Source organism: Eptesicus fuscus, chromosome 24, assembly GCF_027574615.1.
Source record: "Eptesicus fuscus isolate TK198812 chromosome 24, DD_ASM_mEF_20220401, whole genome shotgun sequence".
Lineage (NCBI taxonomy): Eukaryota > Metazoa > Chordata > Mammalia > Chiroptera > Vespertilionidae > Eptesicus > Eptesicus fuscus.
The window spans coordinates 10,145,158-10,171,913 of NC_072496.1; the positions used below are offsets into that span (position 1 = coordinate 10,145,158).

Below are 26,756 nucleotides of genomic sequence, written 5' to 3' on the forward strand. Positions count from 1 at the left end.
GGAGAGGGGACCAGTTCCTTCTACTGGGTTTAGATTAAGCAAGTGGGGAACCGGACGTCAGGGTTGGAGGCACAGCTACCCAGTTGTAGAGTCATCTGAGCCCAATTAAATACCAGAACTCCAGGGGGGTCTCCCAAGAGCAGCTCTCCCCTCTCCCTCAAAGGAGGCTTCACACCTGCTTAACCTACATTAGGCGAGGATTAATTACCTCAAGTGCTGGGCCCCCTGGCCAGTCAGCATGTTTGTGGCCGGGCACATGGTGGCCTGGGCTGTGGAGGGACACAGGGAGAAGGAGCAGCTGGGGGCTCGTGGAAGCACTACCTCCTCCTGACGTGGTCAGCACATTCGGGCAGAAAAGATCCAGCCACGCTCATTTTTGTGATTTTCTGTGTCATGGCAGGGCCACGTGGTGGGGTGTCGCTAACACAGTCTTGTCTACCAGAAAATGGACTCCACCCTGGAAGGTTGTTTCCCCTGTGCATGGTGCTCCCATTAGCCTTATGGAAGAACATGGGATAATTACTCAAGGCTTTTCCGATTTCTTTCGGTGGCTGTTATTCTGATGCAAAGGGCTTTTTTGATAGAGTTTTCAATGTGTTTCAAATCTGCTTGCTTATTGAGAAACATGCCTAGAGAGAGATTTGTGTCACTGTTGTTTTTTGTTTGTGTGTGTGTTTTTATTCATTTGTTTATATTTTTACATTTTTATTGATTTCAGAGAGGAAGGGAGAGGGACAGAGAGATAGAAACATCAATGATGAGAGAGAATCATTGATGGGCTGCCTCCTGCATGCCTCACACCTGGGGATCCAGCCCACAACCCTGGCATGTGCCCTGACAGGGAATCGAAATGTGACCTCCTGATTCATAGGTCGATGCTCAACCACTGAGCCATGCCGGTCGCACTGTGATATATTTTTTAAAAATTGTATACCACAGATTAGAAGCAATAGGGCCATCTTAGTTCATCTTTAATGTACTATCTGGATATGTCCGATCAGAGCCCTTCCTGAGGGATTGGTATCTGTAGGTCTGGCTCAGCATCCTGCTGTTTCATGCTGGGAGAAACTGTGGAGAGAAATCCCTACCCAAGGCTGAAGGTTGGCCAACATGACCAATAGCACAAACTGGCCAAAAATTTGCTCAGTGGAGATGAGAGGACAGGATGGGGTGACATTTGTTGAGATGATCATACTAAAGGCCTGGTACCCGAAATTCATGCACAGGCAGGGTCCATAAGCCTGGCTGGTGATCAGGGCTGATTGGGGCCTTCTGGCTGCCTGCTGGGGCCTTCCTTTGTTCCACGCCATACCCTGGTGGTCAGCACACGTCATAGTGAGCAATCAAACTTCCGGTCTCCCGGTTGAACTCCCAAGGGGACACTGGCATATTAGCCTTTTATATATATACTAGAGGCCTGGTGCATGAAAATTCATGCACTGGGGGGGGGGGGGGGTTGTCCCTCAGCCTGGCCTGCCCCCTCTCACAGTCTGGAGCCCTCAGGGGATGTCCTACTGGGGAGTCCTATGGTGAGTGGGCCTAAGTTGCAGTCTGACCTCCCTCTGCAGGAAGCGACCAGGCTGATCTGGAGAAGATGCCACCCCCATCACCCTTTTGCTGCTGCCACTGCCAGCCGTGGCAGCTGCGAGGCCTGAGCCCTGGGCCTTGTAGCCACTGTGGATTTGTCGGGATGGATGTCCAGAAGACGTTTGCCCTAATTAGCATATTACTTTTTTATTAGTATAGATAGATAAGTTTCAGGTGTTGGGAGATCTTCTCCCATCACCATATATTATGACCTCTTCACCCCCAACCCCCTTCCCTTGGGCAACCACCACACTGCTGTTTGTGTCCACAAGTTTCAGTTTCATATCCTACATAGGAGTGAACTCATATGGTCCTTAGATTTTTCCAAACTATTTCAATTTTTCCAACTTATTTTAATTAGCATAATATTCCCAAGGTCCATCCACGTGGTTGCAAATAGCATTATTTGCCACAGAGTGAAGTGTCTAGGTAACATAAGGATAAAATAACCCAAATGCAGGTAATATGATATTTATGAAGCGTCTCTGAGAATACTTGCTATGTAAACACTGATTTTGAAAACCCTGTCTTTGGTGGATGGGGGTATAGAACATTTGGTTAAAATTAGCTTGTGAATATTTTATGGATTTTAATTCACCCGGTCAGTTCTCCGACCCATTGACACTCAGAGTTTAGATTTTAACATCTCTGTGTTTGCCATGAAACTTGAACTCAAACTTCCAAGGCAATTTTATACACTTAGAATGGAATTATTTATTATTTAATTTGAATCTGATCATAGCGTATTAGTATGGTTGAATAAATTTTATATGGGCTGAGAGTGGGTGATGGGTTATCTTCCAAACACCCACTATGATAATATTTGAGGTAGTATCTGAATATGTTAATAAGCTCTATAAATTCAGTTTGACATTTTCCTGAACACTTGGTAGTATTCAATTCCCTGGTGAAAATATCACGTGTAATATATTGTTGTAGCAAGCTAATACCTACTCATTCATGCACCGAACCAAAATATATAGCGAGAGCCTGCTAGGCATAGTCCTTGCACCACAACTGTTCTTAAGAGACAGTCTCTGTCATTACTTTATGATTATGAGGGAGGCATCATGGATTGGCTTTCAAAATATTTCCCGAATCCCAATTTCAAGAACGTTGCTCTGCAGCTCATTCACGATCGTGGTTCTCATTTCCCTGGGCTCCGTATATCCAGGGCTATACCTCGGACCAAATCGAGGGCCAGCAGTTGCCTGAGAGGCTTCTGTTGCTGTTTCAAAGCAAACATAGGTGGTGGGTCTGAACCCATTTGAATTGTAAATGGTTGGGCTATCTCAGACACGGAGTCTCTAATGAGCAGAGGCCTGCTCACCGCGCGAGGTCCTTCATGCACCTGGAATTAGCATGGGATACAGAGCTGAATCTGGCTTTTCCTGAGATCCTGGAGGTCGCGTCGCATCTCCTGTTGTTAACTTTTGTCCTCGCCCCGCACAGCGAGGTTCAAGGTGCGGCCTCCGCGTTGCATCCGCACTTGGCTTGTTATCCTCTCATCAGGCTCTTAGCCTCCCTTTGTTTATTCGAGGCGACAGGAAGACTGTGCACAGGCTGCTTAGTCAGGGATATCAGGCTTGTTGGCAGCGGAGTGATTGCCAGTTGAAAAACAAGGCATTATTGCTCATTTTTTCCCTCTTATTAGTTTGATTACATTTGCAAATCAAATCAATCCATCAGACATGATCAGGCCTCGTCCGCATTTTAAGGAATAGTAATCTCCGTCTAATAAGATGCAAATGTGTCACATCAGTAAGTAACCAATAAATCATCGTCTTGTCTTTGGCAATCATTAAATATCAGAACCAACAGTCAATTTTTAGTATTTTCAATTTGCGATATGCCGCTGGAATATAAAGATAGATGGACGTAATTACACAAACCAAACACTATTTCAGTTCATTCCCGACAGCAAATTTAGTGGAAGGTATAACCGGCTTGTCATCACACTACATTATTCCTAGCGGTTCATGCAAAGTTCACAGACGAGCTTCCAATGGACACTGCTTTTTTTTTTTTTTCCCCCAACTTCTAACAGTGTCCCTCCAGTGGCACCAACTTTGATGGAAGGACTTGAACTGGCGTCCACGGGGTCGTGGCTGTCAGTGCCAACACGGCAGCAAACATATACTTTCTCCCATCAGAAACGGTGGGCCCTGCCAGCTCTGATCTTCTCTGTTTTCTCTGAAAAAGGAAAATGAGCTCACACGTCGTAAAAATAAAGAAAAACAAGAGCAACCAATAACTCGTCGGGGGAATTATTTCATCCTCATCTGTTTGGACAGAATAGTTTCCCCAGGGGGGAAAAGTGAACAGAAACTTTTTTATTTTTCTTAAGTTTCACATGTTTAGTGCTTCTCTGTTTGGGGGATGTATACCTGTTCACCTAAGCCATTCTCTGTGATGCTGCGCACTTTTGCAGTGACTTCATGTGGCCAGGGAAGAAAGAGTGTGTTAATTTTTAACACAGTGGTGAAATGTTGACATGTATAAAATGTTATAATTCACAAGACAAGAAATGAAATGGTTTGGATGGACTACCTGATCTGAATGTTTCTTTCCTGATTATGCTTGCTTGGAAGCTCAGTATCTTCTGATGAACTGTGAGAATTGCCCATTCATTCACTCATTCATTCGCAGAAATTCTCACAAGTAGAGAATCCTGCGCAGTCATCTCTTGGCTCTTTGATTATCTCAATGCCATCAATATTCATACTTTTCCACCCTGACTCAATATTTTTCCCTTATCTATTTCTCTTTTTCCAAGTTCTAATAATAATTTTTTTTCTGTCATTGATCTGATGATATTTAAAATGTGCAACATTTCTCTCTTTGATTTCTGTTTTCCACGTTCGCCTTCCCTAGTTACTAACGTCACTTTGGTACTTTTCCTTTCTCTTCTGGGGAAGTTACTTGCTCTCTCCAGTGTGAGTTCTAAATAGGATGTGAATAATATATCTCTATGACCTTGGTGCACCTGCCACTTATGTTGGTGGCAGTGCCAGTCGTCATTGACTGATTCCAGTTGGTCTTGATAAAGTGATCATATTCTTTACGGTTGAATTCAGAGCTTAACATGTGGCAATGCCAATCTTCTGGCCTACCCGAAACAAGTAGTGAGAAGAGCAAATTCTGTGGAATATTATTTAATAAAAATATCTTAGCACAGCCTATTAGGGGTACATCGTGGTGGGAACTCTTAAGTGTGGGGTCAGGGAAGGCTTCTGTAGCCTAGAAGGCTTCTTTGTAGGGATCCTGTGAGGATAAATGTACTAGGATAGGGCAGTAGCAAGGTCAAGTTTTGGTTAAGCATTAACTTCCCTCTGTCAGTGAAAGCAATAGTGAAGGTTAAACTGTTCCATTTCCAATATATCTGCCCCTTTGCTAGCAGGACTGAAGAATATCATTCATGTTCCTTGAAAAAGGAAGCACTGTCTTTCAAATGTTAAGTCATTACAAGGTTGGATTCTATTCTGATTATAACAGGCCAGGAGGTCTCAAATACAGACAGTGAAATCCTGCAGTAGCTTGAGGTTAGTGGTCAAGACACATTTTTAAAAAATATATTTTTATTGATTTTAGAGAGGGAGAGAGAGAGAGAACATCAATGATGAGAGAGAATAATCGATTGGCTGCCGCCTGCACGCCCCGGGGATTGAACCGACAAGCGGGGCATGTGCCCTGACTGGGTACCAAACCATGACCTCTGGGTTCAGAGGTCGATGCTCAACCACGGAGCCATGCCAGTTGGGCAACATTTTGAATCAGCATAATCTATTTCCCATCTGTCTCCTGAGTATCCTTATTGGTTGCACTCTACATGCCGTCTATTTGGGACGGAAAAATACACCATCACTTCATGAAAACAATGTTATGTTGCTTCTGCACCTCTTTCTAGCTCAACATCTCTTCACAGTTAGGTTTCCAGCATTCCTTTCCTTTCTGCAAAAACTGTTGTGTGTTTTTAAAATATGGCTCCGGTCTTCCCAGGGGATGGACTTGCCAGCCCGCCCACGTGATGTAGCTGAAGGAGCCACATTCCTACCAGCCATTGGCAGGAACCCCTAGGAGTTCCCACTGAGGAGAGCTACCCAGCGCGTGCCTTTGCAGCTTTGTCCCCAAACCCGCTGCTCGCCCTAACCGATTTACATACCACCATGGTATGTTTAATTTGCTTTTTCATCAAATCAATAATGGGTCTAATTGAAAAAATTGGCAGTGCTACGTGCAATCCGACTGCTGATCTCCGGTGTTTGCCGGTGGAAGGGAGGGTCGCATAGCTCGGTGGCAGACACCTGTGTTATTGGTGTGCTCCTGCGACTAACGCGCACACAAACAAACACTAATACAGGTGGAGCACCTGCACCCATTGATCACCACGCTGTGAGAATTAATCACCTGGCACTCAGCTTGGAGAATAAAATTTACATCTTTAATGCACACGATGTACTAGCACACACACTGGCACCATCCACGTGGGGTGATGTCAGCAGTCCAGCACGCGCAGCCCCCATTCTGATGTGTTTCCCACGGCTCCTGGACCTGGGTGCATAAATTCAGGGCCAGGTTCAAAGTCTCCATTTGCGTATTTAAAAATTCGCATTGGAGACTACTTTTTGTGAATAGTGATGGGAAGATGTTGGGCAAGTATGATTCAACCTGAAGGACCAATACTTTGAACTTTGGAAATATACCTTTAAAACTATGATGGACCTGCTGGTGTGGCTCCGTGGTTGAGTGTCGACCACTTTTGATCAGGGAGGCAGCTAGACATTGGACCATCCCTAAGGCAGCCTTCTACTCCTTCCTCCCCAACAAGGAATTATTCCGCCTAAAATACCAGTAGTGTTGAAGTTAAGAAACCTGTCGTAAACCATCACCTGGGTGAGGTCTTTGAGTTTAGCATTCCATTTTGCAAATCTTATAAATTAATCCATAAATAAATATGGTGGGTTTATTACTGAAGAGAAGGCCTCACTTTGCAAGAAGCCCCATTCCTGGACAAGATCAATAAATATTTATTGCACAGCCAAGGTGTGTTTGCACCAGCACTTTGTGACCGAGTTGTATGTTTCATCTCTGGTGTTTACAAACAAACCAGAAAGGTCAGTGGACTATGAGCAGGGACCACGGCACATTTGAATTAAGAGCTTTCTTGGACATTTTAAAGGAGATATTTATTATGTGGCTAATTACATATTCACATGTAATGGTGAGAAAGGAGTCGCAGCACAGTAAGTAAGCAGTATGCATTGTAACAGGTACATAAATATGTATTTATTCATCAAACAGAAACCTTTTCTTAGTGATTTAGTTGTAAATAATGTGTATAAAAATGTATAAATGTCAAGTGATAAATGCTCTAAGCACTCAGGTAAATGCTGGGTGTATTTAAAGACATTGGGATTTTTGCAGAGATATTTTATATGAGCATATGCAAATAACATCAGAATAACTCTAAATACATTCTTAGCAAGCTGGACAGTCAGAATTGGTGAGTTGGGTGGGTGTGTCATAAGTTTGTCAAAGAGTTGTATAAAGTCTATATAAAACTATTTATATATAAATACATTATTATGTTGTATTCATACTTTGGCAATCATGTGCAAACATACGACGCTATATAATTCAACTCTTACTGGCATTTTCTAATTCTTAAGTTGTTCTAATCATTTAAGAGGAAAGGCAAACCATAATTACCATATTTTTAGAGGGAAATTTCCATTTATGTGTATTAAAGAGCTATCACTAATTTTTAGGGACTATTCATAAGGGATAAAAAAGGGGCGCATTGCCTGAGAAAGCAAAAAGCTTGAATCCTGCTGATGTGATTAAACAGGAAGTTCCCATTCTGTGAGGGAGATAAAACATAGTTCCAGAAAGAGGAAAAGAAAGGGGGTCCAGCAGAAGGTGAGCCTTAGGAAGGATTTCCTTTGCAGGTCGAATAGGATTGGTAGGGATTAATCAACCAGGATCAGTAGAGTCAGAAACATCTCTCTGCTCCTCCCCCCCGAAAAAAAACACAAAACAACAAAAAACACCCACAGAATGTAGTGTATCCAGCTCATGAATCTCTCCAAAGAGTACGTTTTAGGTCAAATTATTGCCAGGGTTAGGCCCCAGTGTGGTAGAGTGTAGATAGAAAGAAAAAAACAAAAACAAAAAAACAGCCTGGCCAGTGTTGCTCAGTGGTTGTGCATCCACCTAGGAACCAGGAGGTCAAGTTTGATTCCGGTCAGGGCACATGCCCGGGTTGCGGGCTTGAGCCCCAGTGTGGGGCGTGCAGGAGGCAGCCGATCAATGATTCTCTCTCATCATTGATGTTTTTCTCTCTCTTCCTCTCCCTTCTCTCTGAAATCAATAAAAAAATATTTTAAAAAAGAGAAAGACATTGAAACTCTCATGAACTTGTGATCACACTTGGGGATCACCAGAATGTTTGGGGTGAAGATTTTAGGATACAAGTAAATGAACTATTTGAGAAAACCTAATGGTTTGGCTGAGAGCAATTCTGGCAGAATTTAGCTGTTAAGATAATTCAGACCTAGGATATACTAAGTGTTCAAAAACATATTTGGAATCCATTCCCTGACCTTGTTTAAGACAGAGGGAGATTGGTTACTTTTCATAATCCTTCCTCTTATTCTCATTGTCAGTGTGGGTAGAGTAGCTGGTCAGCACATAACCAACAGACTCAGAAATATCTGAACAAGCCTCTCTTTCTGAAATATCATTATTTCCTAACCTTATTATTAAACAGAAGTTCACCCTCCATAATGGGTAACAATGAACGGAGATGATAATGCCATTGGTGAAGAGATAACATTTGGCTCTCAATCCTTCTGTGATCCTATTGAATTTGCCTGTTAAATTCTGGGTGTAATTAAAGCAGATAGGAGCATTCATACATTTTGTTTCAAGTTGATAGGATCTCCTTTGTCTGTGATCGGAGGGAGATTGCCCTGTAGTTTTTAATTTAGCAGGTTAAGAAGCACAATTAAAATATCATGAAAAAGATCATAATCAGACACCGTCTTTTGGGTGGCCCCTGCCAAGTTGATAAAGGGATCGGTGTATTGAATAATTACCTCCTTTGCTGTTCATTTGTTCTGTTTGAGGGAAGAAGTGTTAATAAATACCTTGCGTTATTCCGGGGGGAAAGGCTCTCCGCCTAATTAATAAAACTTGGAAGAATAGCTAGCACATTGAACCATATCTTTCTTATTAGTGCTGCCTGCCTCAAAAAGGGATCTGTGTCTCTTTCCCACACTAGTCATGTCATTTTCCTGAGTTATAAAGGGACCTCTTGAAAAACTGCCAGTTTTCAATAGGAATACAAAAGCAAAGTCTTTGATTTATTTTTTAAATAAATTATTCAACTGTTGAATGTTAAGTAGCGAAAATCCTAATCAAGCACAATAGGAATTATTCCGTCTAAAGCACCTTCCTTAAAAGCACCAGAGTAAAGAAAGGTTCCTATTGGGATATAATTGGCTTTGAATGAGACTTTATTTCTACTTAAATGTTTCTCCTATAGTTCAATTACTCAAGTACTTTCTAGGCCTTGAATGAACACAGAGACATGGAAACTGTGTTTAGCACATAGCAACATTACACCTACATTGATTGTTGATTTTTAAAAAATATGTTTTTATTGATTTCAGAGAGGAAGGGGAGAGAGAGAAAGAGAGAGAGAGAGAGAGAGAGAGAGAGAGAGAGAGAGAAGCATCAATGATGAGAGCGAGTCATTGATCAGCTGCCTTCTGCACGCCCCACACTAAGGATGGAGCCCACAAGCCAGGCATGTGCCCTGATCGGGAATTGAACTGGTTCATAGGTAAACGCTCAACCACTGAGCCATGCAGGCTGGTCTTTACTGTTGATTTTTAAATGCTGAGTTACTTGAATATTTTTGAATTTAGAAATGGAAAGTTTGAAACACATCATTACTTTAAACCCGATGTGGACTGATAGAGATAGCTGGCTCTTAGGACTTTATGCATTCAGTGAATATTTGCATCCTACTTTGTGATGTAATAGATCTGTCAACAAAATAAATGAGGTCCGTTGTCGTTGGCCACGCATAGTCTTCAGTTGGAGGCATGAATTATGCCTCTGAAGTCACACTTTTTGTTCTCATTTGAAATGTGTAATAAATGGAAAATATTTAATATGTAATGACTCACCTGCAAAGTTTCTCTCTGCCTAGAATATGGAAGTGTACACTCATTTCGTAATATATGAAGTGTTGAGTCCATTGGCTTTGTTGAGAAGTGGTAATGTGGGGAGAAGGCTCACAAAGCTACCTCTGGTAACTTCATGGTGTGTGGCCTTTAGATTTTCAGTGTTACCTTGAAACAAGTGTGCTGTGACTTGGGTGTCTGCCTGATGGAGAGTAGCTTAGTGTTAAGCTAGGGAAGATGAGGATGGTTAGCATGTTCTTAGGATTTGGCAATTAGGTGATTTTGGTGACTATAATAAGGTAGAGCTGCTGTGACAGGACCTGGACATCAGTGGGTGACAAATGAATGGTGGCAGAGAAGTGTGAGTACACTAGTTGGGAATTTTGATGGTGAATGGCTGGGGGTATGGAAGTGGGAAGGGAGAGACAGACAGACACACAGGCAGAGAGCTAGCTATTAGGTATGGAGGGAAGATTTATGGTAATAGGTTGATGAAGGCACAAAAACTCAGGAGAAGGAGAAATTAACAGGCACAAGGAAGGGAGAAGAGCTGAGCACAAAACTGGTGGGACAACATCTTCAAGGTGGCGGGAGTAGATGGGACTGAGAACAGGAAAGAAGGAGCAGTTTGGAAGAAGGAGCAGTTTCTTTTCCTCAGAGACCAGCAGGAAGAGAAAGTGAGTTAGGGCATTCATATCCAATACTAGAGGCCCGGTGCACAAAATTCGTGCACTCGGGGGGCGGGACAGGGAGAATCTCTCAGCCCAGATTGCAAGAGGACACAGGCCAGGCTGAGGGACCCCACAGGGAGGGACGCAGGAGGTTGGCCAACCGGGGAGGGACCATGGTAAGACTACAGGGCATGTCCGACCCATCTCTCTCAGTCCCGCTTGGCCGAACCCCAGCAGCAAGCTAACCTACCAGTTGGTCAGTGCACATCATAGCAAGCAGTTGAGCGGCCTTAGTATATCATTAGCATATTACACTTTGATTGGTTGAATGGCCTACCAGATGGCCAGACACTTAGCATATTAGGCTTTTATTGTATAGGATTCTCCATCTCTCCAAAGAGTGGGAGGTGAGATCCCATTGGCAGAATTATTACAGCCACGCTTAGGAAGGGATCCAGGCAGGGAGAGCATCCATCCTTGTAGGGAAGGTGTGTTTCGGATTCACACTTCTTTTTCCTGCTCCAAACAAAGAACATCAGCGATATTGGGAAGTTCAGTGTGGAGTGCACTGTGGACTGGTACCTGCAGCCAGCAGCCTTATTTGGCAGATAAGGAAATTGAGCAATTCAGATACTAGCTCAGGGTTACACAGCTAGTGAGTAGCTGAGATCTTACTAACACCAGTGTGTTTCACTCTTAGTCTGTACCTTTAGTGAACTGTGTCAAGCTGAGCTTTCCAATGAGCTAATGCCACTTAAAGCAGTATTACATCCTTTTTTATAGACACCCCCTAGTACCCACATGTACACCATCCCCCCAGGCCAGTCTTCACTCTCCAAATCCACCTACACGCATCGTGTTGCTTTTCTTCCTTGCCCTGCATGGGCCACCATTTCTGCTTGCAGCCTGAATCCTGTTGACCCTCAGATGGGCTCTTTCTCCAGGATGAGCCCAGCATGGACTGGCTGTCTGGTCAGATTCATTGAAATGAGCCAGCGTGAGGCTGATGCCATCCTTGGGACTGTGGGCAGGAGCTCTGCGAAGCCACTGTCGTGTCCCAAAGGCAGAGTTGGACTACATGCCCCTGGAGTGTGGCACTTAACGGTTGTCAAATGAGCCTCCTCCATGGCCCTCCTCCACGTAGCTTGATATTTAAAAGGATCTCCGTAAATGCTTCATTTGCCAAAAGAGACATGTTGGAAATATGTTAAGTGAACCATAGTTTTCTGTTTGTTTTTTAAATACGTTTTTATTGATTTCAGAGAGGAAGGGAGAGGGAGAGATAGAAACATCAATGATGAGAAAGAATCGTTGATCAGCTGCCTCCTGCACGCCCCCTACTAGGGATCAAGCCCACAACCTGGGCATGTGCCCTGACCAGGAATCGAACTGTGACCTCCTGGTTCATAGGTTGATACCCAACCACTGAGCAACACCAGCTGTACTCCAACCATAGTTTTTTTTTTTTTTTTTTATCAGTGATTCTGCTCTATGAATTCGTAAATTCCAAAATGAAAATACTTTTGAGCTACAAACATTTGAGTTATCTGTGAATATGATTTTATTTTCCCTGTCCACATTTCAGTATGGGTATGTGTTGTTGCTTGAGTTATTTATTTAAAACATTAAGATCTATAAGAAAGATACTCATGGGCTCTGATCAAATTTGTTTCAGAATGCTTATTTTGGGTAACATCATAAGTGCTATCTATGTGCGGAAGGGGAATATCTACCTTCCCTCCCCCCGCCCCCCCCTGAAGAAGATGTTGGGATACCTGAGTAGTCTCTTCCCTTTAAATAATGCAGTAAATACAGCGCACACGGACAGACACGCCCCCTTTCCTTCTCTCATTTGATTTCGAGATACAGAGGAACAAATGAGACGTGTACTTGGGTTTCTCTGTCTTTTCTGAAACCCGGCCCATTCCGGGGTGAATGAGCGGGAGACGCAGGAGGCTGCCTTCCTTCGTGGGAGCGGGAGCGGCGCCTGTCCCAAGCGGCCCACCCCCTCTCTGTCATCCCCAGGCGGTGTGCCCGCAGTGGTGCGCGTAGATTTATAGTTTATCTTTATCTGCGGCTTCATCTGTAGGTAGCTATTATAGCCGCCTCGCCTGGATATTGTTTGGGCCTGATAGATCTGTCTGTAGTTCATCAAAGAGCAGCCGGGTGCCTAAAAGCTATCGGGTCCAGCTGAGGATGAAATACGAGCCATCAGCCTTGGTAATGGCTGTAAAATTTCATAATTACACGGCCTTTATTACATTGCATAATGATCCTGAAGCAGTATGGAACAATTAATTAAGATTTTCAACCGTGGCTCTTTCAGAAATTAAAAGGTGCTGGGCGCTGAGAAATGGGGACCTGTCTTGTCCTAAAAGCATTAGGGACGCTTAAGAAATACTTCCTGGGCACTTGCATTTTTTGCTAAGAGGGACATCTCCCAGTCAGACAACAAGCACTATCAAGTTTTTCATTCCAAACTCACAACGGATATTTAAACAAAAGTGGGGGGAGGAGTAAGAGAGTGCTAAGCGCCTATATAACTCCCCAACTTCCCTTTCTCTTCTTTTTGAAAAATTCTATTCAGCCTCTTGCGGTGGCCATTCATCACATTTATGGCTGCTCGTCTCTCCACATTAAATAAATGCAGGCTGGGAGATAGGAGGTCAGTGAACAGCCTACTCCAGGACCCTGAGCGTGGAGCTTCTCTTAGACACTCTCGCGTATCTCGAGGCATTAACATTTGTTCACGATCTCCGCAGCTTTGACATTCGTCCCCAAAGGAAGCCTTTACTGTTTTCATTTATTATCCGGAGAGCGCGGCGTGTCACCTCGAATATATACCTTTTATTTATTTTTCTCCATAATCTCATCCTCACACCCCACAAAGAGTAATTAAACTGGGTGAGGCGTCGGCTGTTTTTCAGTAATCGCAGAAGCTAAAGAAACATGGTCAGTACACAAACACACGTCTGCAGGTGGACACGTGCACATTGCCACCCATGCGTGGCCTTATTTCCCACGTCAGGGAAGTTCTGATGGAGAAGCCTGCGTGCAATCAAAGAACTAATGGAAAGATCGTGCAGACAAACTCAGCCTTTTTGATGATGATGATTCTGAGCCATCCTCCAAGCTTTCACCCATGTATTCCATAGGAAAGAGATATGTTTCAAGGTAACGTGATCAATGGTCTATTTATATGAAAGAAAAAAGAATAATGATAACAATTTCAAAAAAGAAACCCCTAACATTGTAGCGATTGACATGTAACTCCCAGATATCTGTGCGCATCAAGTGTTACTGTTTTTAAATTGACAATCATCATAGAACGCTTTGGGGAGCTAAATATTTCATGGGAGACGAAAGCTCCCCTTGGGCCTCCCCCATAATGAACTTTCGGCAGAACATTCGGAAAGGATTCCGTGTTTCAAGGAGGAGCGGCTGCTCGGCGTCAAGTCTCTGGTTGAGGCATTTAAGTCCCTTAATGGGAATTTTCTGATCCGCTGTCATTCTTGTTCACACACCGAGTGTCACCGCCTCTAAAACACTTGTCATTCTTTAATGGAAACAAAATAGTCATTGCAGCCAGAGCCCCAATGTCATCCCCGGGCCCCTTGCTGCGTCGGCAATCGTGAAGATGACAGAGCCGCTCTCGGTTGGGGTAATTAAAATGTAAATATTGATATTTTATTATTTGAAATTACTTTCCAGTGAGGCATTTAATATCTCTCCATCTGTGCGGCTCTGTTTAGCGGTCACTTTACGGCAGCTCGGGGAGGCCGGGCGGCGGCTCGATCCCCGTTATGTCAAAATGCTTGTTGCTGCTTAATTTTGATATCTAATTAAGTGGAAAAGTACAGTCCGCACCGCAGTCCGTGGCATCTTAACCAGCTGCTTGGGAGTATTTAGAATTAATCTCCACTATGGAATCATCCTAATGTATGCAATTAAGAGTCTGCCGATGGCTAATTAGGTGTGTTAGAGGCAGGAAGCTTTTTCTTTCTTTTTCTTTTCCTTTTTGGTTTTGTTTTGTTCCTCGTGTCTCCCCCGCCCCCCCCCACCTCTCACTCCCACCCTTTTTATTTTGGACTCTTGCAGACATTCAGAGTCCCCGATTGTAGAAGTCACATTAATGCCACTCCGATTCAGTTAGAAAACAGTGCGCCTTCCAAACAGATTCATCCGTGGTCACTCCTGTGATCTCCTTGGCTTATTTCCTTAAATGAACCTAATATGGGAATTTCTAGGATTTCCTGAATCTATTTGCAAGATCCCAGGGACATGAACAGGGCAGGCTGGTCCCAGCAAAAGGGAGGGGAGGTGGGGGGCAAAGATAAATAAACTTTGTAAGCGATCAAAGAGAGGGATACTGAGCAGAGCGAGCTGGGGGTGTTTGTTTTCATTCAGGGAGGAGAGGAATGACAGCTGAGAGCTCTCCCCGCAGCTCCCGTTCCCCTTCGCCTTCTACTTTTGAATGGAAGTGTCTCAGCAAGAGTTATTAGGAGAGACGCAGGCGTGGTGTGTGTATTATAGATCCGTGATACGTACAACAGGCAGCCTTTTATTCTGGTAACGATTCCGCATCCGTGTGGTTGAGGAATTCCAAGAGCTGTGTCGTTTCGTGTTTTTGCTTTTGTGTCCTTGTAACTTGGCCAAATCGGGGGCGGCGAGGAGAGAAAGAAGGGGAGGCGGCGAGGAATCGAAGGGGTTGTCTCTGTTGTCAATAAGAGAACTGCTCGCCTCCCCAGTGGAACGGATGCCAAGCCCTAATGACTTCGCTCCGCTTGAGCCAGCAAACACCAGCCGTGAACTTGGGAGTAAATATTCGTAAACAGATCTTCATTAGCCACAGAGGAAAAGAGTGCAGGCGGCTGACTTTCCTCAGAACTCTGGGGGCCGGACATTCAGAGTTCTGGCCACGCTGTCCCGAGCACAAATTACACCCCGGTCTTTCCGCCCAGACCTGAGGGTTTCTGATATTATTTGAATGCGGAGTTTCAGGGTCAGCGTGCGTAATTTCATATCTGTGACATGCATCTCGTGGGTAGCATATTTCTTCCACATTCTCCCATGAATACATATGACACCTTGTTTTTAATGGTCTGTGCTATAAATCCTTGAACTTGCATTTATGCTGAAGACCTCCTGATTTTTTTTTTTTTTTCTGCTTCTCCTCCTTCTGGGCCATGTGTTGGAGACACTGAGTTATGGTGTCTTTCTTTTTGAGAAAGTCGAGCAAAGCACACCTAAAGCATTTTCTTCCCCACACTCACTCTTTTCTTTGTAACTAGTAGAAGTGAGAGAAGGGGTGATATTAATATTATTGCCAAAGACTTCAGGTTTCTAATAATTAGTGCTCTTGTTGGAATTTGTGCCTCTATACCAAGGGACCAATTAGGTAAATGGGAAAAGATTTGAAGGCATGTTGTCGAAAATGAATATGGAAATTAAACTTGGTTTTCTGTTGGAGACCCCAGATAGAATCTGTTCTTGGTCGTCTCAGGGAGAATCCACAAGATGGCCATTCTCCCTTCTTCTGTAACTGGCAGTTGAAATAAAATTTTCAAATTTTTCTGTGAGCTCGGGACACATCACCCAGGTGTTCACGATGCCGGCATCATTCTGTGTGTTCATGTGTGTAGGCCTGGCCGTCACAGCTGGGAAGATGCTGGGACTTGAATGACAGCAACTCTGCCTTCATCCCTGCGAGCGGATAACGGGGAGAAACCTAGAACGCCCACCTTCCTGGGTTAGGCAGCACTCACTCCAGAATCAGATCGGGGTGGATCGAGGGTCTAGCTCTCTTTTCCTTCTAATCTTCCGTTTTGTGCTATCTCAGTAAATTTTATATCTTACACACACACACACTCACACACACACACACACACACACACACACACGAGGGAGAGCCTGTCCCATACTTCTCCTGGCTTCGGTGGCCTCAAATGGCCCTTGGCGTGTGGATGGCATTCTTCTTGTGTTTCTTCACATCGTTTTCCCTCAGTCTGCACCTGTTTCTGTCTAAATGTCCCCTTTCGGTAAAGTTGCATCATATTGGGTTAGGACCCATCCTAATGGCCTCATCCTAGATCCTGTTTCCAAATAAGGTCACATTCACAGGTTCTGGGGGTTAGGAGAGACGCAACATCTTGGGAGAGACACAATTCAACCCCAGCAGGGGCCAAGTGAACACCCTTGGGTGTGACACAGTGAAGCTAGAACCCAGCTCTCCAGACCTCAAGGTCACTACTGTGTCTCTCAAGGACAGGAAACCCTTAGCTTTTGGGTATTTGACATGAAATGTTTCCCACAGACTCTTTCAATGTCTATGGAATTGTCTGTCTGTCAGCTTTACAAATCCCCAAAGTGCAAGATAGAGTCAGAACGCATTTATTTTGGAGTCTTGAATTTCAAATCAAGTATAAGGCTGACTCGGAGGCAGCCTGCTTGGCAATTTCCTGAAGAGGATGGTTCCCACGTAGCCGATGCCCAGGCTGGGCTGGTTTTCCGTGGACTCCTGGTCAGCGCCCCGGGACAGCCTGCGGGGTTTCTTGACCCCTTCTTATCCGTGATGGGTGGAGCAAGTCAGATTCAAACCCGGGTTCTTGTTCTTTCAGATCAGAAATATGGCTTCACAACAATGCTTCTCCCTCTCAGTCTCCATCTGGTCCTAAAGAAAGACTGAAATGCCCTTTTCTGAGATTTTTTAGAGTCCTGTCTTACACGACCCTGCCTGCCCTTTTTCCCTGATGGTCAACTTTTAGTCACATCACAAAGGAGATTTTTCCAAGCAGAACTTTCTTGTTTTCAGCTCTAAAATATAAAGGTTGTAGTGGGAAAAGGTCATTCGCTCAGCCCCTACCTGCCTCCATATCGTCCAATAATATCTCTTTCCTCTTGACTTAGATGAAAGGAAAGAAGAAGTTAAGTTGAGGCCAAGTACGAGGGAGCATGGGAAAAGCTAAGGGAGGTATTTCAGATCCTCTGTCGTCACTCAGAAGAGGTAGGGAAAGGGATTTGCAGGAGAAATGACACACACCCTATGGTATCTCTGCATTCTCATTTGCATTCATCTGCCCTACAGCCAGGCCTTTTTTTTTTTTTTTTTTTCCAAACAAGGTTGGCAGTTAAAAACCGCCCACTCACAGAAACAAACACAAAAGACCCTTGTCATCATTTTGAGGCTTTCCTGTGTTGCCACGAGAGAATACCTTTTTTTAGCTGCTGTGGTGCTTTTCATTTCTCCCGCAAGCTGGCCTGGGAGACCAGGGACGATCGCTAAAGAAAGCTGCTCCCCAGCGCCGGGCAGGCAGGCGCGGTTTCTATCCCTGTGCCCGGAGCAGGCAGATTGCAAGCTCATCTGCCAGGGGCACCTGTGGCCTCAGCGAAGAGTGATAATTCTGTCCTGGACTGGGGGGCATCTCTTCGCCATTCCATTCCCCACCCCTTTCAGTGTGTCTCTGCTCCCCAACTCCTTCGCTAAATTTTGTAGATGGTGGTCAGTTCTACCACATCTTGGATAGTAAGTAAGTTTCCAGTCTGAGTTCTGCCTTCCAGCTTTTCACATTTGTCCTGTGCAAACCCTACTTGGAAATAAGGGTTCCCCTGCCCTAGCTAGTGTGATTCAGTAGATCAAGCATAGGCCCACAGAATGAAGGGTCCCGGGTTCGATGCCAGTCAAGGGCATGTACCTTGGTTGCAAGCTCCATCCCCGGCCCTGGTCGGGGCATGTGCAGGAGGCAACCAATTGATGCGTCTCTCTCACATTGCTGTTTCTCTGTCTCTCCCTCTCCCTTCCACTCTCTCTAAAAATCAATGGAAAAATATCCTCAGGTGAGGATTAAAAAAAAGAAGAAAAAATGGCTCCATAAAATCCCTGAGAGCCCTGCTTCTAGGATTAAAACAGAATTTAAAAAAACATACACATTTCCTAAGGAATCAACAGAAGCTGAAACACATGATTAAATTAGCAAGAAAGGGAGCTATCCCATTTGGGCAGTTATTCTTGCATTTTCTTCTGTATTCCTCCATTTCACCCAAACCAACGGTGATTGGATCTAAATGATTGAAATCTAAAAAGAATAAGAGAGCAAAGGGTAGCACTGTGGGCATCCTATCTAGTGCCCAAATCCTGGTGAAATCAAGAGAGAATAACCACCATCCCTGGTAAAGAAGATTTTTTAAAAAAAATGCTTCTACTGGTACCGGATAGATATTTGAGCTCTCCACCCTGGTACTTGATCATTTGTAGCTGCTTAACTCTGGACTTGTTGGAGGTCTAGTTCATGAAGTCCATCGCTATGGCAACACACACACACACACACACACACACACACACACACACTATACGTCCCAGAGCTGTATGTTTTGCAAATTGTATACAACACATGTCTGTTCGTGTGAAACAAATAACTGGCTTAAAAATCCAGAGCAAGTTTGCCTCTAACAAGGGTTATGCACCAAATCTTCGTGCCATTGATATTCTTTCCTCCCCCCGCACCCCCATCCCTGTCCATATTGGGTTTATGTGGATGTGAGAGAAAGTATCTCACTTTGGCCATGTCGCTCAGTCAGCTACGCCCAATGGATTTCTGATTTCTTTTTTGTGGAACAGAGAAACTCCAGTTCAAACACGGGGAGCAGGCGCAGTCAGTGCCACGATGGACTGATGTGAGCAGCCACCCCGAAGATGTATAGAGTTGCTGTCTGTGGCAGGGGAGCCACCAAGAAGGAAATGCCTCGCAGGGGTTAAACCCAAAATGCCTGCACGGCAGCCTATTTCTGTCAACACCCCTGGCAGGAAATAAACATGTATGCGTTCTGAAATGCAAGTGCATTTTGGAAGACGAGCCGTCAGAGGTTCTTTGCCCTTCACACTTCCACGTGCTTCGCCTTTTTTGTAAGTTGGCTGCAAAGTGCACCCGTTTCCAGGCTCAGGAAAAAAAAAAGTGCTTGACAAGTGCCCATGGCGTCACTGTTATCCTCCGAAGTTTCCAGGCGACGGAGGCGAGGGGGTTGGCACAGAACACGCTTCCTACAGGCCTGTGACTTCCGGGGTGCCTGCCTCTTTTCGATCCTTCCCGGTGATGCGGTTCCCAGCTGTCATCTGTTTGTTGGGAGCCCGCGGTACAGCAGATAGACAGACACACTGTTTAACTGCGAGTCACAGACCAGAGCAAAATGCAAGCACAAGGCCCGAGGTACACTCAGTAGCTCAGACCCCAGGACGGAGATGAAGGGAGATCACAGTGGTCAGGGACACGCGTGGAATGGGCTGTAGCCAGGGAAGCAAAGCATGTGCCATGCACGGCCTCACTGTTATTTTCAAACTCTGTAACATGGCTGAGCATTTAAAACTATGACCTGTCACACACCAAAGATTAAGATCCCGGGCTGTGCAAAATATGAAGTGCACACGACACAACAGCAAAGCATCTTTTATTCCCCTTGGGAAAGAGGTCTCTCTCCAAAGAGAGCACATGTTAGGGATTGGGGCGGGGGGGGGGGGGGGTCTCTAACTTCCAGCCTGCTAGCTGGCAAACACCACAAAATGCTGGCCAACGCACAAACCACAGGGATTACCATTCTGGGGTGTGTGTGTGTGTGTGTGTGTGTGTGTGTGTGTGCGCGCGCGTGCCCCGATAAAGCAAACATGTTTTTACATAATGCCTTAGTCACAGTTTATTAAAACATGTGTTTTTCATGTAGATTTTGGTCAGTTATGCTTCTGTACTTGGCTTGGATCTACTGATAAAAAGAGTATTGAATCTAGTTGTCTGTATGTAAAATACAGCTAACACTCCAGAGGGCAGGGGGAAGAACTCTGTGGAGTGAAAATACAATCTCTGTTATGTATTCAGTCTCCTTAGGGATCAGGTGAGCAGGTCCATCCCATAATAAGGGGGTTACCTGAGCACTGGGGCGGGGGTGCCTGGGTGCCAGCTTCCAGCTCGCAGAGGTGAGGTCGGAAAGGGTTAATGGGTTGAGATTCAGCTATTTCTTGACTGAGAAGAGAGACGAGTCCACACTTGTATTTATTCTGTGCAAAGTGCACATTGCTGCTTTTCCCATCGTTTTGCAAACTTACCAACTTACCCCTCCTTTAATGGGCTGAAATAGGCTTGGAGGTAGCAAGCAAGAAAACTGGTCAAACATCTCATGTCAGATCCATCTTCCCATCCTCCCTGACCAAGGAGAGAGAGAGAGAGAGAGAGAGAGAGAGAGAGAGAGAGAGAGAGAGAGAGGAGGAGAGAGAGAGAAAGAGAGAGAGAGGAGAGAGAGCCTTTATTTGCTTTGCCCCTTCTTTTTATTTCATTAAGAAGTAGAAGAGGGAAGGGGGGAGAGTGGAGTTAGGTTATAGGAAGGATACACGCACAAAACACACACAGCCAATAACATAGTAGAGATAAATTGCTGAATCCACCTTAAAAAAAATGAACTTTTATTGTTGTTTTTTTGTAGTTTTTTTTTTTTTTCTGCTTAATTAAATCCCAAAGAAGCGTGTGCAGCATTGTGACGGGTGGAAATGGTGCGTTTGTACATCGCAGGGACAAAGGGGCCTGTGCAACTTTCAAGTTTCCCTGCACGTACCTGTCGATCGCGCGCCTTCTCCATCATCAGCACTAAATTCACATTGATGCCTCTTTTCTTCTCCGTATCGATCCTTCCATGAGAACGCAGATTTGTATCTGTTAATTAATGCGTCCTGAAACGGCGTTTGTATTAATCAGGCAGATAAGAAAAATTGGATGCCTGCGCCCTCCTGACAACCAGAACAGGGCCGACCTGATAACATCGCGGATGGACCTCAATAAAAAAGTTCCTCCTTCCACTCAATAAACTAATCATCCTGCTTTTAATTATTCGGCAGAAAAGATGTGTGGAGATTGGGGAATGTGTAAATCTATTTACTAACAGCGGAGTCCGGCAGGGAGGGGGCTGTCACGGGCAGGGGCTGCGGACCACGCGCTCGGCCCATCTGCTGCCGCAGAAATGGGAGCGTGAACAGGCGAGAACGAGGCAAAGGGAAAAGGCCTTTTTGCTCACAACTTCCTAGAGGACGTGTCTTTTTTTCATCCGTTTAACTTCTGAAAGGAAGTCCCACGTCGTCCCCTTTTCTCGAGTTCGCTAGTTGGGTGTGCATGGCATTTTTTTCTTAGTTGTGGGGGGATGGGGCAGAAAAAAAGAATGATATTGTTTGTGTGTGTGTGTGTTTTTGTTTTAAGGTTAACCTTCTTTTGATTGAAAGCAAATGGAGCCAAAACGACTCATCAGATCATTATTTTCCTCTTTTGAATGTCTGTTGAAAATGTTATCAATTGTTATGGCTGATTTTAGGAGGCCGTTTAGTAATTTAGCCCACTTTGCAGAGACACAAAAAAGAATGGGGAAAAAAAGACTTCCACAGCCAGGTCCAGAGGAAGATCTGCCGAGTCCTGTGTCAGCAGCTTGCTAACCAGGGAAAGAAAGGCTTTTCACAGATGCCTGCAGACCCCCTCAGTGCGGCTGGCCTAATCCCTCTTGATGATTGTATTAAACACTCTTAGCTGATGGTGCCAAATGGCAAGCTACTAGTTATCAGCAACAGCCCAGGGAACCCTGACCTTTCTTCTTACTGTGCTGTCCTTGCTGATACCACATGGGACATGGGCAGTGTGATAGGAATAAAAATGACGCCAACAATGACCAGAGCAAGAGCCTAAGAAGGTTGGGTAGCACTGCATGTATTTGATTTGGGTAACAGGGTCTGGGAGGGGAGTAAACATAGATTTTATAAGTGGCATTGCCCCCAGATTTCCCCTCTCTAGAATTACTGGCGCTAGTGCCTTAAATCATGGTCCTCCAAGACCCCAGGAGTGGTTGGTTACCCTTGGAATCCCTTGGGCAGAACCTTGGAAATGAAAGTAAAGTTTTACAAAAGAAACTTATTTTTTTAAAAAGACTGTTACAGAAGTATTTGGCTAATTACTGGCTATATTCACTAAGACCTTACCTATCTTTCAGCATTTAGATCTAGTCCCTCGAAGCTATAAATAAACCTCTCCATTTCTAAGTAGGCTTAATTGTACTACTTAATTTTCCCTATTGAACCCCATTTCTTACATATATTTATATGTTTATGCAAGCTCAAAAGGGACTGTAAGCATTCATAGAGTTTCAGTAAAGAATTGAAAACAGTCATGCTGGTATTTCAGATAAAAATAATATCTGATGTAGCTACACTTATCGAATGCATATTACAAGTCCGTGCTTTGTTGGATGGTTTTTATACTTTCCAGTAAAAAATTAAGGTACAAGTAAATTGTCATTCTCAAGACGAAAGAGCCAGTAAGTAGCTCAGTGGAGCAAATATTTAAATTCTGATCTGGCTCTGCTCATGTCCTCTGCACAACCTCATTGCCCTCATGTTCAACTTTTAAAATAACTGGGTCTTAATCCTAAGAACAAACCTGCTTTTCTGTTTGGAGGAGGCCAGGACACTAAGTACTCCACTCTCTTTTATACCAACAATCACTTCTTAAAAGGAATTCATGTTAAATATTGATGGGAACAAATATCCAATTGCAAAGTTTCTTGTGAGTGTAAGTATACTAATTGTCCACTGTGCTTGTACTGTTTTAGAGAAATGTTTCCAAATTGTATGACCTAAATTACTTGTTTTCCTTTATTTTTTTGGCTTTTTTAAGAAAGACACTTTTATTCTGTTTATCAATAGCAGTTTTTAGACCTGAGAACGTTGAAAATCTGACTTCCTATGAGCCATTAAGACCTTCGCCAGAAAATCAAGCGTATTTAACGATCACATCGCATTTTCTTCTCAAGTGAAAGATACAGAATTCTCTGTTGTATTGCTTTCAGTCTATGAAAGCTCAGGAAAACACCACTGTGTTGGAGCTGGCTCGTGACTTTTACTTTGCCATTCGCGCAGTGATCAGGGGGGAATGTAAGAGCATCTAATGGCAACTCAGCACAATTCCCAGCCCTAATGCAGAGGCCGCCCACCATTGAAACGAATGCGTCCCTATGAAGTGATGGCTGTAGGGTAACTTGATCTGCTCATCTCCCCATGCAGGATTCTCCACGCTGTCCCTGGCGGACCAGATGAGCCTCCTGCAGAGTGCTTGGATGGAAATTTTGATCCTTGGTGTCGTATACCGATCTCTCTCGTTTGAGGATGAACTTGTCTATGCAGACGATTATATAATGGATGAAGACCAGTCCAAGTTAGCAGGCCTGCTCGACCTAAATAATGCCATCCTGCAGCTGGTGAAGAAATACAAGAGCATGAAGCTGGAGAAAGAGGAATTCGTCACCCTCAAAGCAATAGCTCTCGCTAATTCAGGTTGGCATATTGAGTGGTCCTTGGTACATTTTTTCCTGTGTCATTTTTATCTTTTCCCTTAACTTCTTCCGAGATCCTCTGGGCCCCGTTGTAAATTCTGTATGAATCAGCAAAATTAGAATAATCGCAGCTTTCTGGTGAAAAGTTATAAAGAAGGAAAATCAATGTGATGGGAATTATTTTTATTATACAGGGTGTCCCCCACAATGTATGCACACTTCAACAGCTGACAGCTCCATTTTGAAATGACATGTTTTTTAATAAACACTGCCTTTATCATTATTCTAAGTGTGTGTATACATTTTGGGGGGACACCCTACATTTGCCTATGGCAAGCTGTGGGATTTTTGCCACCTCATGCATTTACTAATTTGTAGTGTACATGGACATTCCCATGACAAAATTAGCTCCAGTTGTCTTGTGTGCATTACAAATACACATAAACCATTTTTTCCCCTCAAAAAATGCACATTTTGCAATTGGAAAAAAACACATCTTTTGTATTTTTTTTAAATTTAATTTTGGTTATCAAAGAACCCTCTGTTTTCTCGCCTTCTGGAATTCTCTAAAAGTCAAATTGGGCTGTGGGACTAGTCCCCTCAAAGGCACTGCCTACCTATGCAGTGAGGGTGAAGCAGGATGGGGGTAAACAGCCTTTACATTTACACTGAAACTCACTAAAAGAGGCGGCAACCTCTGGCATGTAAAAAAAAAAAAATCGTTGGCGCTTTGTTGGTCCCCCCCTGGTGTCTCTCTGAACCCTTTCTTGTGGTCTTAAGTCTGTTTCCTCATTTGCATAGAGTGCAGGCTAGATCCCTCCTTAATGACGGCCCGATCATTAGATACCTGCGCGTCGATAACACGCCGGGCGGCTCTGTCCCATTGACAGTCACTCCGTGCCCCTCCATCTGCTTTTGTTTTGACCCTATCTTTGAACTTTATCTTGGTTGCCGGCCAGTAGTTTTCCCTTTAATTACAAGGAGGAAACTGTCAATAAAATCTGTTAAATGGGATGCAGTGAGTGGCTTGAATGGGCGGACGGCTATTTGTTCAAATTCTGCAGCTTTCAAGGTATTGACAGTTTGCTTTCTGGGGCCATATGTGACGATCAATCTCAGGCTGGGCTCAGCCGCGCTGAAAAATGAAAAACCAGATTGCTTTTGCTTAGTTGGGGATGACGGAGGGGTGATTTGGCGCGGTCCTAGGGAGATGAGCCCTTCTGCCCAGATTGCCCCCGTGAGAGCCGGGGGACGCGTGACTGTGTTTAGAAATAATTTTTTAATTGATTTTGTCATTAACAGTTCATCTACAATATTGATGCACGGATCCTGGGACGGATAGGAGGGACATTGTTTTCAACAATGAAGTTGTACTTTCCGATGGGTCTTTATAATGGAGTTTAGCATTTCGCCCTTTTAGTTGTTAACCACACCATTCTCTTCTGTTTCCCTGGGAAACTGTACATTATGACTCATTATGACAAATGGCGTTGCATTTGCAAAATCAAGGGTCCCTGGTCCTGCTCTCTGGAAAGCCAAAGTGGGAAATCGGGACAGCAATTTTCTGAGAATTTATTAATTTGCAGAGACTTCATTTTATAGCCCCTCTCATAATTAGATACAGATTTGTGAATTTTTATTTGGTAATCACATAGTAATTCAAATTTAAACATTTCTTTGAATAATTATCTATAAAGCACAGCAAGCCTGTTTTGTGTCCTTTATGCTTCAAATTGCTTTTTTTTAAAAAAAAATAACTACATCATGAATGCTGAGCAATGCTAAGATTTTGTCATCAAAATGGCTGAAATGTTTATAATTTTAGAAGTTGGAGGCATATGGTATGGCTATGGATTATAATTGAGTGCCCGAATGGATGGCATTTCTGTCTCTGTTGTTGAGAAGTATAATCCTTCATATTTTTATAGATAAATATTCGAATGCCACCCACTCTTCCCTTAGGGGGAGGAATTGCCCTATTTCAGAGCAGGGACTAGTTATTAGGATCTTTAAAGAGCTAGTTAGTTTGTTTTTCTTGTTTAAAGCCAGAGATAATTAACAATCCCCCCCCCCCAATTCTCCCCTTATTATAGTATTGAACAGCACTGCTTTTTCTAAGAAAATGTCTCCATGTCACAAAATGTTCCTGTGTTATTTTAACAGTCTTTGAGCCTCTCAATACTAAGAGAAGTTGAGTCAGCATCCTAATAAAGAAGAAATGATTATAAGGGCCATTTTAGTTCCTAAGTATGCCACCTCTCCTGTGTTGTATAAATGTGGCCTTTCTCTTCTCCTCTGACCTGTGAGCTCCACCATTTTAGCTTGGGATAAATGACGCAGAAAAGTCATTTTCTTTGATACTGCATATGATGTCATTCATTCCTTTTTTATTTTATTTTTTTACCATTATTGGGAGGGCAGTGATAAAGTTGTAGATTTGATCTTGCTGAGATCCAGTGATTCCTAAACTGCTCTTAAATACGTCAGTATGAAAATTTTTAACACTATTCCTAGATACCCTGAAAAGCTCATAGGTTTTCTTTTTTAGTATTTAGAAATTTCAGATCAGCTTAAGTGACTTTTTGTGCAAAAAAAAAAAAAAATCTATTTCAGTGTCATTTAATTTATAGGTATCTTAGCATTCCCCGTGTGGCTGTAGGTGTTAACAAGCATTGTCTCATTAATCTAAATTTCAGCTTATTTTAAACATCTGTCTTTATTCAATAATTATAAATGTTGTGCTTATGCTTGGGAAACAGGGAATTGGCTTCCTGTTAATGACTGTCATATTTTTTGTAGCTGTGTTTCTGTCATGTGTGAATTCAGGAATATTTAGTCCACCAGAACACCAGTGGTAGTGTAGTACCTATTATCAGGTGTGTGACAAAAAGAACAAAGAAACAATGTATCACAAACTAATACTGTAATTCTCCCATTCAAATATTTGGAAACCCTATATAACTGT

The 26,756-nt window shown here is 43.7% G+C and overlaps 1 protein-coding gene across 3 annotated transcripts in view; it reads left to right on the top strand.

Moving 5' to 3' along the window:
• Positions 1 to 26,756, top strand: part of ESRRG (estrogen related receptor gamma) — a 164,755-nt gene that overhangs the window by 134,534 nt on the left and 3,465 nt on the right. For all 3 annotated transcript variants that reach the window (XM_054713130.1, XM_008149827.3, XM_054713131.1), the window contains one exon: positions 23,523 to 23,792. In XM_054713130.1, the coding sequence (XP_054569105.1) occupies positions 23,523 to 23,792 (270 nt within the window). The remainder of the gene's footprint in view (positions 1 to 23,522; positions 23,793 to 26,756) is intronic.